This window comes from Suricata suricatta, chromosome 10, assembly GCF_006229205.1.
Source record: "Suricata suricatta isolate VVHF042 chromosome 10, meerkat_22Aug2017_6uvM2_HiC, whole genome shotgun sequence".
Lineage (NCBI taxonomy): Eukaryota > Metazoa > Chordata > Mammalia > Carnivora > Herpestidae > Suricata > Suricata suricatta.
The window spans coordinates 62,250,576-62,263,126 of record NC_043709.1 but is presented as its reverse complement, the minus strand read 5'-3'; the positions used below and the strand labels follow the sequence as shown (position 1 = coordinate 62,263,126).

At 44.1% G+C, this 12,551-nt stretch overlaps 1 protein-coding gene across 1 annotated transcript in view; it reads left to right on the top strand.

The window, feature by feature from the left end:
- Positions 1 to 11,700, top strand: part of SLC4A8 (solute carrier family 4 member 8) — a 75,319-nt gene extending 63,619 nt beyond the window's left edge. Inside the window, exons 22-24 of the mRNA XM_029955499.1 lie at positions 2,475 to 2,566; positions 5,118 to 5,213; positions 6,368 to 11,700. Coding sequence (XP_029811359.1) covers positions 2,475 to 2,566; positions 5,118 to 5,213; positions 6,368 to 6,380 — 201 coding nt within the window. The 3' untranslated portion in view covers positions 6,381 to 11,700. The remainder of the gene's footprint in view (positions 1 to 2,474; positions 2,567 to 5,117; positions 5,214 to 6,367) is intronic.
- Positions 11,701 to 12,551: the final 851 nt, after the last annotated feature.

Sequence of the window (12,551 nt, the reverse complement as noted above, 5' to 3'; positions counted from 1 at the left end):
TTCAATAGTAAATATTCTGCTACTATGTATTAAATACTGCATGCTTTGCCCAAGCTAAGATGAAACCACATCATAAATCAATAAGCATTTTGCATTTTCTTTCATTATCTACTCAAAGTCATGCCTACTGTACCTCAGCATCTTTTTCTTAACAGCATTTGCTCACTCTGCGTCTTTGCGTCATACTTTGGCCACTCTTACAGTATTTCAAACTTCTTCATTATTGTTATATTTTTATGGTGATTTGTGTTTAGTATTTATGATTCACGGAAGGCTTAGATGATGGTTAGTGTTTTCTAGCAATAAGGTATTTTTCATTAAGGCATGTACATTATTTTTAGACCTCATGTCTCTTAGACACTTAATAAACTACAGTGTAGCATAAACATAACTTTTATATGCAGTGGGAAGCAAAAAGTGATCTGATTCACTTTGTAGTGGGAGTCTGGAACCAAACCTACAATATCCCTGGGGTGTGCCTGTACATACATACATACATTTACTGATTTATATAAAATTTTAGGTAGTGATATGTTTTTTTAAAAAAAATTTTAACATTTATTTTTTGAGAGAGACAGAGTATGAGTGGAGGAGGGTCAGAGGGAGAGGGAGACACAGAATCCAAAGCAGGCTCCAGGTTCCAAGCTGTCAGCACAGAGCCTGACACAGGGCTCAAACTCACAAACCATGAGATCGTGACCTGAGCCAAAGTTGGATGCTTGTCCAACTGAGCCACCCAGGTGCCCCAGTAGAGATATGTTTTAAGAAGACAATTGAGGGGTGATCAGGGATGACTCTAAGGACACATCTTAGCTGAAATCGGAATAAAGTGAGGGGAAGTCGTGAGAATATCAGGGAGTAGGAACAGTCTAGGCCAGGGGCATGGCAACGCCAAGGTTCTAAAGCAGGAATGAGCTTGGTGTGCTTAAGGAATACAAGAAAGCCAGGGAGCCCGTAAGGGAGAGAGGGAGTGGGGCACTAGTTAGAAGTCTGTGGCTTTATGTCAGGGAAGAGGTGAAGGTGGCCTAGGCTAGGGGAGAGGCGGTGAAGCGGCTGGTTTGGGGACTTATTTTGAGGACAGAGTTGACAGGCTTTGCTGTCGGATAGTGAGCATGGATGAAAAAGAGGAATCAAGGACAACACTTAGATTTTGGAGTGAATACTTGGGTGAGTGGTTGTGCTATTTATCAAGCAGGTTTGGGAGGAAAACTGAGGCGTCTCTTTTGGATGTTAAGTTTGAGGTGGCTGGTAAACATTGTACTCCGTATTTTCCAAAGTTTCTGATGTGAACATGTATTTGGTTTTTTTTTTTTTAATGTTTATTCATTTTAGAGAGACAGAGGGTGAGCAGGGGAGGGGCAGAGAGGGAGAGGGAGACACAGAATCGGAAGCAGGCGCCAGTCTCCGAGCTGTCAGCTCAGAGCCGACACAGAGCTCAAAGCCATGAACTGAGAGATCATGACCTGAGCTGAAGTCAGACGCTTACCCGACCGAGCCACCCAGGCGCCCCCACATGTATTTGTTAATACGGGTTTTACTTTATAATGTTATTTTGAAAACAAAATGAAAAATAATGAAGACTTTCACATCAGCATCCAATATTTATGTTCATTTCTTTGTGTTCTCTTTACGTCCTAACATAGTTTTCGTATAACTATAATGATTGTTTATTTGTGTGAGGGAGGTATTTTTTTCTGATTTTTGTTTCTTCTCATCTTGATTTCATAAGACACTTTCATGCTTCTATGTCTATATAATAGATAATGATATTGTTTTAATGACTGCATAATATTCTATAGTATTTTTTCATAAACTCTCTTCCCTTGTTAAAATTTGTAGTTGCTTTAGGATCTATTAATAAATATACTACTTTAAACATCTTTGCACATATTTTCTTTAAATTAATGGGATTCTTTTTTAAGAAAACATTTTGTTATGGAACATTCAAACAAATGCAAAAGTAGAAAGAACACTCAGTATTCACATTTCCCAAGTGTCATATTATTTTTTTTTAATAATCAGTTTGAACCAGGATCCAAATAAGGCCTATATACTGTTATGGTTGATATGTTCCTTAAATTTCTTTAGGGGCCCCTTTCTCTTTTTTTCTTTTTATTGAAGAAACTATGCCTCAGACTTGTAGGATTTTCCACCACTTAGATTTTATTAACTATGTCCCTTGGTGTCATTTAACATGTTCTTCTCTTCCTTATATTTCTAGTAAATTGGCACTTGGATCTAGAGGCTTATTCAGATTCATTTTCTTTCTTCTTTTAAAAAGTACTATTCCACAGGTACAAATATCTGGTTGTCTCTTTTGTTGTGGTGAGTCAAATCTATGAAAGAACATAATTACACTTTTTCATAATAAATATGAGAAAAATCAGGTAGAAATTGTGGTAAGAGAAAAATGGGTGGTGTAGACTCATGGTTTTCCTTGGTCTAAGATGGAATACGGTGCTCCTCTCTTGCAGGAGGCTGAGAAGATGTTAGACAGAGGGGGAGACAAGTTCCCCTTAGAGAGCAGGAAGTTACTAAGCAGTCCTGGGAAGAACAACAGTTTCAGGTAAAACTCCTCAAACTCCACAAGGAGCTGCTTGTTTTGGCCGTTCTGGAAACACTCTGGCTTTGTAGTGGGGTTGGTCACAAAAGCAACTAGTGGTATAAAGAGCTAGGGTTCAGCCTCTCCCTTCCAACCTGGGAAAACACCTTTTCCTCTCGTGGTTTACTGAGCACGTGCTAGACACCAGGTAGCACCCCAGATGCTGGGACTCACAAGGAAAACAGAGGTAAGGGAGTCCATGTACTGAGTGCTAGGATTGTGCTGGAAGCTTTACTTACGTACTCTCATTTAATCTTTATAACAGCTCTCTGATGTAAGTCTAATTATCCACATTTATACAATGAGGAACCTGAAGCTTGGATGGTTTTAGGTGATTTCCCCGAGGTCACAAGGCTGCTAAGTAGGAAGTTTAAGAGTCAAACCCCAGTGTTTGTACTCATCAGATCGGAGCTTCCTCTGCCTTTCTCTGCCATTTTCCAGAGAGGACTAGGATATGGCCTTTGTTTCCAGAGAGTCCTCAGCCTGGGGGGTGTGAAATTCCCCTGCTGGGGCAAGCCTGTGGGGAGGGGCAGAGGCAGCCCCTCCAGTTTGACTCACAGCATCTGTGGTCCTAGGTGCCAAGGGGGAACCAAACTGGGGTCACCCAAATTCCTTAATTTCTGTCAGGGTATTTATTTATTTATTTATTTTTGACAAATAAGAATATATATTTAAGGTGTACAACATGGTGTTTTGTTACTTGTACACACTGTGAGATGATTATTATAATCAAACTAATAACACATTCCTTACCTCTTATAGTTATTCCTTTAAAAATTTTTTTATAATGTTTATTTATTTATTGAGAGACAGAGTGAGATGCAGCATGAGCAGGGAAGGGGCAGAGAGGGAGGGAGGGAATCACAGAATCCGGAGCAGGCTCCGGGCTCTGTGCTGACAGCTCAGAGCTCAACACGAGGCTCGAACCCACGAACCGTGAGTTCATGACCTGAGCCAAAGTCGGATGCTTAACCGACTGAGCCACCCAGGTGCCCCATATCATTCCTCTTTTTGACGCCTACTTTCTTAGCAGATTTCAAGTATGCAGTACATTACTGTTAACTATGGCCACCTTGCTGTATATAGGTCTTCAGAACTTAGTCACCTTATAACTGCAAGTTTGTACCCTTTGATCAATATCTCCCCTTCTCCCCAACCTGCCCAGCCTCTGGTAACCACCAGTCTACCTTCTGTTCCTAGGAGTTTGACTTGTTTTTAAACTTGATCCCAAAGAAATGGAATCTTTGAACCTTAATAAACTTTCTACACATTAGGAAGAGAGCCATAGACTGAATTACCTGGCAACAAAGTAGGAGCAATGTTTCTTCTCTACTGGGATGCTGTCTCCTCTTTTGGCTTTTTTAAAATAAAACTTAAAAAAAATTTTTAATTGAAAAATAAAAGTGGGTCAAATAAATAAATAATTTTAAATGTTTATTTATTTTTGAGAGAGAGAGGGAGAGAGAGTGTGAGCATGGGAGGGGCAGAGAGGGAGACACAGAATCAGAAACAGGCCCCAGGCTCTGAGCTGTCACCACAGAGCCTGACATGGGGCTTAGTGTCACAAACCATGAGATCATGACCTGACCTGAAGTCAGATGCTTCACCAACGGAGCCACCCAGGTGCCCTACCTTTTGGCCTTTTAAACAGAGACAGGCAGGGCACCTGGGTGGCTCAGTTGCTTAAACGGCCAGCTTCGGCTCAGGTCATGACCTCCTAGTTCGTGGGTTCGAGCCCTGCATTGGGATCTGTGCTGACAGCTCAGAGCCTGGAAGCCTGCTTCAGATTCTGTGTCTCCCTCTCTCTCTGCCCTTCCCCCGCTCATGCTCTGTCTCTTGTCTCTCAAAAATAAAATAAATGTTAAAAAATTTTTTAACTAAAAATAAAAAGAGACAGGCTTGTAGAGAATTTCTTAGTACTCTGGGCTTCTAGGAGACCAAGGACTTGATTCAAGTCCTAGATTGTCTTCTTACTGACTTCTGACCTTGGATGATCACTGATCTGAGAACTTTGGTTTCTGTACCTTCAAAATGAGGATGTTAATGATATCTGATGGATGGTTAAGATAACATATTGTAGAAGTCCTTTTTAAACTACAAATGGCAAGCAGTTGGCCACATAAGTGAGAAAACCAATGAAGACTGCTCAGCACCATGCCTAGCACACAGCAAGCCTAGCATGCAGCGAGCACGCAGTAGGTTGGTAGCTCCGGAGGCTACTATTGGCATCATAGCGCTGTCATCAGCACCCCCAGAGGGGCCCTTTGAAGGAGGGAGGGCAGGATGGTGGGGGCAGGGCTGCCTGCCTCTCAGCACCCCAGCCCAGCCCTCGGCAGCACCTCCTGGGCCACCTTGTATCTCCGTTCCATCCCCCTTGCTCCTGGTGCCACTGCGAGCTGGTAGCTGAGCTCCCTCAGACCTGCTCTTGCCCACCTGGTGGCGTGTGATCAATATAGACTGAGATACGTATTTTATTTGTGTGTCCTACATTTATTGTCCTAAGCATTGATTTCAGATGTGACCCCTCTGAGATTAATATATCTGATGAGATGCCTAAAACTACTGTCTGGAAAGCTCTCAGTATGAACTCTGGAAATACAAAGGAGAAGAGGTAAGGAGAACTATCATTGCTGATTTTTATTTATTTCCGGCTTTTAAAAGTAGCACTCATGTTGAAAGTAAAATATATCTTAGTTGTAAAATTTAAATTTGTCTAAAAAATATCACTTCCAGGACCGCTGCCTTGCCCCGGGTGAATTGCTATACGCCTCAGAAAAGGAAAAAATGTTTTCTAACTATTTGTACAGAGATGCTGTTTTGGGCTGAGCTGCCCATTTACACAGCCCCCAAATCAGGGAGTATTTGGGTGTATAAGCTGACTGTATCCATTTAGTCACCTGAATCGTCTTTCCAAAGTTTCCAACCTCTCTCTGGTTACTGGAACCACACAAACTAGAAAATGGCCAAAATGTTCAGATTGTTGATTGTATCGATACAAACTTCCACCTATTTCCCTTGTTCCATAATGAGAACTATTGCGAGGGAAAGATTTGAAATATTAAATTATAACTGTTTTCTTATTTTGGAGATGAAATTCTATGTATCACTTGCCAATAGCACAGATCAAGTTTAATCAGGTTGCTGAAGAAAATGCAAGGACTGGAGCAGTACTTTGCCTGCACCAAGCGAGGTAGGCTATATACCTGAACTATGTGAATAATTCAGCCCAAACATCATTTTAAGAAGTCAGATAACCAAAGGCAATATCTTACGTCTTATTAAAGGCAACTTTTCTAGTTAAAAAAAAAAAGCAGTAGGCCAGGAATTCGGGGCCTGGTCTAGCTATGTATTCCCTGTATAACCTGGCAGGCTACTGTTTCTGGCACTCAGTCTATTGAGCAGTAAAATCGGGATGATAATAATGAACCGCCTCCCTCACGAGAATGCTCTGAGGAGGAGAAGTACTTTGAAAAGTCACAGCCACCAGTGGGTGGTAGTGGTAGGTTATTTCTTCATCGAATGGGTTAAAATAAATCTGTGCTGAATGTGAGTGAAATATAGAATCTTGTTTCCTTCAGAGGAAAATCCAGGCAGCTGTCGAAATGTATAACGCACCCGGTTATTTTTAGTTGAGAACCAGTCTACTTGTAAATGAACTTAAAATATAGCCAGATCCAAATTGTGGTGACATCTTCAAAGTATTGTGTTAAAAGCAGGAATGAATCATGTGTTCCCTTTTTGTCTAATTGTAACACTTTTATTCAGTGTCTTCAACTGAAAGTCTTTGCTGGGAAGGAAGATTTGGGCCGTGAGGTGCCTCAAGGAAGTTCTGGTTACAGAGAAGATGTGAGTCTCTCAGAGAAGCAGCAAGACCGAGTCTGGCCCTGCCCGCAGTCACATCAAAGCCATGCTGAAGCATTCAGTCACCCGCACTGTGTGCCAGAGGGCACCCAGCTACCCCATACCAGCAGCCAGTCACCAGATGTGGGCGCGGAAGCGGAAGACCACCTCCTGTTGGTACTTCTTCCTTTCTCTTTCTCTTCAGAATTGCCACCAGTGAAGTCCCAGCTTCCCATCTTCCAGACATTTTCTCTGAAACTCTCTGCTGGCAAACAGAGACCTATCGATCCATTCTGCCACTGAGGATTCCTTCGATGAGTCCCCTCTTCCAAAAGGATGGGACCGGGGAGTAGGAGGAGATCAGAGAGGGAAGGGAAGGCTCACCAGTCCGGTAGACTCTGCAGGCTCCTAGGCAGCCCTGGGCCTTGGTTCGATGTCTACTCTACGGGGTGCTGGCCAGACCTACAGGCTGTCAGGAGGGTCTGCTGTTTGGACAGTCTGCAACCTGGACCTCAGTAGGGCCCACCACCACAACCAGGAGATCCCTCTGCCTCGGACACATCTTTATTGCTTCCTAGCAGTGGCCTTTGTAACTCGGTGAGAGCCTTGGATGCTGAAAGGGCCATGAGGGATACCGGAGTTGTTTAGCTCAGACAGGAAGAAGGTCAGGAGAAATCAATAATGATAAGTGAGGATGAACAGCTTCTCTTGGTTTCGTTGGGGATAGACTAAGAGAATGAACTTCAATTGCTACAGAAGGAGTTGGTTTAGATGCCAGGAAGGGCTTGCTAGCCTGAAGAGTTGTAGTGTCTGATTTCTAGACGTCTGTGAAAGGTTTGGTAATAGTTGTTTGTGAGCAGAGAAGGAGATAAGGTGTTTTTACTGGCCATGCTGTGGAAACATCCGTGTCTTGCCTCTGTCTCTTGAGGATGCATTCTGATTCCACTCCTGGAGAGATACAAGTGCTTACGTATTGTCTCCTTAGTTGCCTTAGTAGCGAACCATCATCAACTCAATGGACCAAAACCACCTTCAGCCATGTGGTTTCTTCATCATCATGAATTTCTTTTGGTTGACAAACGTATGGCTCTCAGATGTAAAAAGCCACACTGGGAAATGAACTGTAAGTGATGAAATTAATTTTGGTATTTGGTTGAAAATTATATTTATAGTTTTTCTCTTCTTTGTTGCAACCAACATCAAGGGCTTGGGATCCCATGTGTATAGATCTTCTCTTCCTTTGTGCACAGAATGTGACTAGTAAGTGTGTCGGTACCCAGGGAATTCGATCCTATCAGTTTTCCATCCTGGGAGATCTTTGTACAGTGGGATGTTCTTTTATTTTCCTCTCCTTTTGTAGGTGAAGAGTTGGCTACAAAACTTCATTGAATTTTGCCTTCCTTAGACTCTTAAAATATATCAGTGTATTCTAGTCTTACTCTGAGCACCTTTGAAATGGAAGGAATCCTGCATTTCTTTACCATTTTCGTGTCTCCTAGAACTACACCTGTTTTAACACACAGATGATTTTCATCATATTTAACAACTGGTACAGGATGGACAACAGCCACTCAGAACGGATGCCTGCAGTAAGCAAGCAACGTGCAAGGCGGTGCCGGTGCCTAGTGACCAAACATCATGCAATTTGCAGAAGTTAAAATGATATCCCGTTGACTTGTGGGTATTGTTCCTGGATTGTCCAATTTCTGCTCACAAGGCTGTTTTATGGACAGCCTTGGCTTCCCTTTATATGGTGCAGGCAGCAACAGGCATGCATCTTTGAACTACATGGGCATTAAAATCTTGGCGAGCCAAAGCTTCATATTTTATCACTTTAGGATAGATGTAATCATTGTACCCATTCACCTACCTTATGTGGAAAAGTCAAAAGGCAACCTGTTGATGGGGAAAGCTTTCCTGCTGACTTTCCCTGCCTCTCTCTCCCCTGAGAACACTCCCACTTTCTTCCTCCATCTTGTCCCTCCCATCTTTTCCTGCCACCTCTGTGTAGGAAGGTTGGTGGCTGCTTCTCCTGTCCCCCTCATCTCAGCACAGCTGTAAGGAATGTGATAGGGAAGAGCCCATCGTACAACACATCTGGTGACAATATCACTCAGAAAAACCTCCCTCCTAATTCATCGATGTGTCACGATGCCTTCCTTGTATAGGCTCTTAAGAGCAAAAACCTGTGTTTATTAACTCTGTGCAGTGCAGTTACAGGACCACGTGTGTGCTTCCCGGCCTTCCTGAGCCACACCCTCCCAGGTTGCCGAGCTTAGGAGCGCTAGTTGCTCTGGAAGCCTGTGCCAATCCTTTTAGGCCACTACATCTTTCTAATAGCCAGCCTCACTTCTGCTACGTCTCAGTGGTAGAACTCCCCACCCCCCCTATTGTCTCCCTTTTCCCAACCCCCACCAAACCCTCAACCCCAGTCCTACCTGCCTGCTTCCTCACTCAGGTCTGTGGCCGGGGGTCATGGTGGCACAGTCAGTTCGGGCAGCATTGGGGGCAGGAAACTGGGAGTGGAAGTGAAGCAGCAGCAGTGTGTGTGTGTGTGTGTGTGTGTGTGTGTGTGCGCGCGCACATGTGTTCAACCACAAACACGAGTGTGTCCGTGAGATGTCATTGCTGCTATTAAATAGCTTTGTGTACCTATGCTGGGGGTGGGGGGTGGGGGGACATAAAAATATCATTTTCCTATCTAGGGGTTCTCTTCTCAGACTTCTCTGATAGAATAGCTTGGGGACAAATATAGGCAGATTAGTCTATAGGAAAAGATGTTTAAACTCAACGTTAAGTAGAAACTGACAGATTCTACTTGGGCCAGAGAAGCAGTCCACCTCTTTTATGACAAGGGAGATTTCAGGAATGGTTTGAGCTTTTTCAGGCCAGTGCCCTGATGGGTTGGACTGGTGGTGTCAAGGTGGGAAGGGAAGGAAGCCAGGGATTTAAGAAAGTGATGGTAAGTGAAATCTGGGTTCTAATGGTAAGAACTGGTGTTGCTGGGTGGTTGAGTTCCTTCCTAGCTCATGATCTTTAAGGAAAGGGTCAGTCTAAAGGGAAGGTAAAGTCCAGCAATAAAGTGTGAACTTGCCAAATATGTCTGGTTGCACAAAGTGCACGCTGGCTCTTTGTGGCTATACATGATTTCCAACTTCTGATGACGGGATTCTCAGGAGAGCTCATCTTTACACATACAGCTCCTGTCCCCTTCTCCTTGGTCCTTTGCCCTTGGGATAGAGGTGCAGTGAACCATTTATTCCAAAAGGTGGTGTGAATAGTTGCAGTTTGTCTGGGATATGATTGGCTTTTAAATTCATCACAAATATTTGATAAAAATTTGGTAAATGCGAAGTCTCAGGCTCGGCTGATGTCTCAGGCTATGGCAGCTGTGACCTTTAAGAGGTCTCTGTGCTTTCTGGTCATCCAAACAAGACAATTCCCAAGTCTACTTTATTCTCTACCTACTTCACTCTCCAGACTCCCCTCTTAGCAGAGGAACCAGCAATTCTTCCTGCGTTTTCTCGATGGACTTTGATGTCCATGTTCTGAGGCTCTACGTTTTCCTGAAGCACAGGAGAAGGTGTGACCCCAGGGCACCTGGCTTTCCTTTTAATTCGCATCAGAATTCCCATCCAGTGTGTTCTCTCTGCTACTGTATCAGCCTCTCTACATTTCTTCTTCTACAGGAGCGTTAGCACCTCCTCTTAGGACTGTTAGACAGTCTTTGCTAGCTTGTCACTGCATTTTCCTCAGACTTCTCAGGTTTCAAGCCACATTCTGGCAGAACATTCAAGAACCCTGCACTGAATGTCCTCAGCCTTCTTGACTTTCTTTTGGTTGTGGCTGTCAGGCCTCTATGACGTAGCAATCCTTTCTGAGGGCCCTGACTGGCCAAATGAGACATCATCCAAGTTCCGCCCCTTTTTCTGACTCGGCTTCCTCCAGCAGCCTTTCTTCTCCTTTCTGCCTTGGTCTTTCAACTTCTCCTTGGATGGCTGAAGTTCCCAGTCAGAGGTCCTGAAACCCACTACCAGTTTGGGGTGGTGAGAGAAGTAAGGATGTTGGGCAGTTCTGGGCTTCTCAGAAAAGGGACTTTATGTTTTCCTTACTTGGGGTGAGGGGCTACAGCTTCTCAAACCCTTACGCTCTTCCGTATTTCAGTAGAAACAGAAAAAGATACCCCCAAATAAAACTGGAGTGGTTTTTTCAACCAAATCTACCCTTTTAGATTCTTGGTGCCCTTGTTCTCTTACCTTAATTATAGAGAATGGGCAGCTGACTCCGTTAACATTTCTTTACTAGAAAGAAGGCTAATTTTCATAACCAGAAGAGATGAGAAGGATCTGTATCAGTGCCTGAAGCATGAAAAGAGGAAAGGAGTAATAGGTAGGTCTCTTCAATAGGAAAATTCAGAAAGTGGAATGATTCATCCATAGGCAAAATTCCTTTAGGACGTTCTGTGCTCAAAGGGAACGGAATGGTTTCTGAGCCTTCTGAAAAGGAATAGCATTTTTCTTAAACCTAACCCACTTCCAGCGTTGGAGAATACAGAAGGTTTTCTTCTAGCTGATGGCACTAATTTCCTGAGACAGAGAGAAAAGCCACCCACAGCACGTTTCCGAGCCCAGTGGAAAGCAGCCGAGCTCCAGGCTTCTCTAGCAGGTTTGCAATGGACTCTAAAGTGCAGGCTTCCGTACGTGCATTCGTGCTGGAAACAGAAGAACCAAACTGAATGTGCAATGACTCCTTTTGCAAAAGAGGCCAGAATCCTCTTCACCGCTCCTTTCCCTTATTTTCCCTCCTCCAAGATGCTGAGCCTCCCTCATGTTGATCTGTGTCTGTCTGATTGGTTAAATATGGCTGCCCTAAGCTAACGGTGTCAGGTGGAGAGCAGAGCACCCTTCCCGCGGAAGGGGACTACTTGAGGTGCTGGTACATTTCTCTTGTTTTCTATGTTCTTCTTTCTAGTAGGTCTCATGTAGAGATAGAGATATTTTTGTTTTAGAGATCCCAAAGTATATATTTTTAGTGTAAGAAATGTACCCTCTCCATACTCCGTGGTGTAAATAGAACCAAGAACAAATGTGTTGTTGTGATAATCCCATAGCGGTCTATGGTAGGAATAGGACCCTCTCCCCCACCACCAGGTCTCACGGTGTGTGTCTGTGCACGAGGGGAGGCGATGGTGACACCTCTGCCTGCCCAGACCTTCCTGTGCTCAATGGGTGGAAAATAAAGTCTGTGTAAACTGTTCACACCTGTGGTAGTTTTTGAGCCTGGAGCAAGGGGCCGAGCCAATGTGGGCCAGTTTGGGGAGGCGGAAGAAGAATGAAGGAGTCATGAAGATGGCTAAGAGAGGGGGTGGGGGGTCTGCTAGGTGCGCCTTAAGTGGGGTACGTGCACCTCCTTGAGGCAGACTCTGCGCAGTCCTTGGGGCAGAGCCACGGAGGGAGGCTCTAAGGGCCCTTTCTCTGGGGACTGCCTAGACTTATTTTGGGTGGGGGGCTAGGACAGTAGGAAAGACAGCCCACTTTGGAGACACAACCAGTCTGACAAGAGTGATTGTTAATATTTAAGGACTCTACTGCCTAGAAATCCAGATTTTTAGGGGTACTTGGCTGGCTCAGTTGGGAGAGCATGTGACTCGATCTCAGGGCCATGAGTTTGAGCCCATGTTGGATGTACAGATTACTTAAAAAAAAAAAGTTACTCCTCACTTAAAGAAGAAAAAGAAATCCAGATTTTAACAATCACTATCAATTGGAATGTTCTGGAATTCGGGGGAGGGAGGTGCCCCATTTATCTTCTTCTCAAATCCAACTGTTGGAAGGTTGGAGAAAAGGGGAAGAGGGAGACAATGGAGTAAAAGCAGAGACCAGTGAGTGGGTGAAAGGCAAGGGTGTGGGGAGAGCCAGTCAGCCAGCTCCACGGAGTTCCTAGAAAGGCACCACGTGAGGGCACCCTGAACACGGAGCGCAGTGTGAATATTAAGGAGACCAAGGCCAAGTTGGGCTATAGACCTAGAGCTCACTACCTCTGAGGGCTTTTGCTGTCTTTTGGCTATTTAAAAGTGTACAATTATGTCATTTTATCTCAGAGATCCATG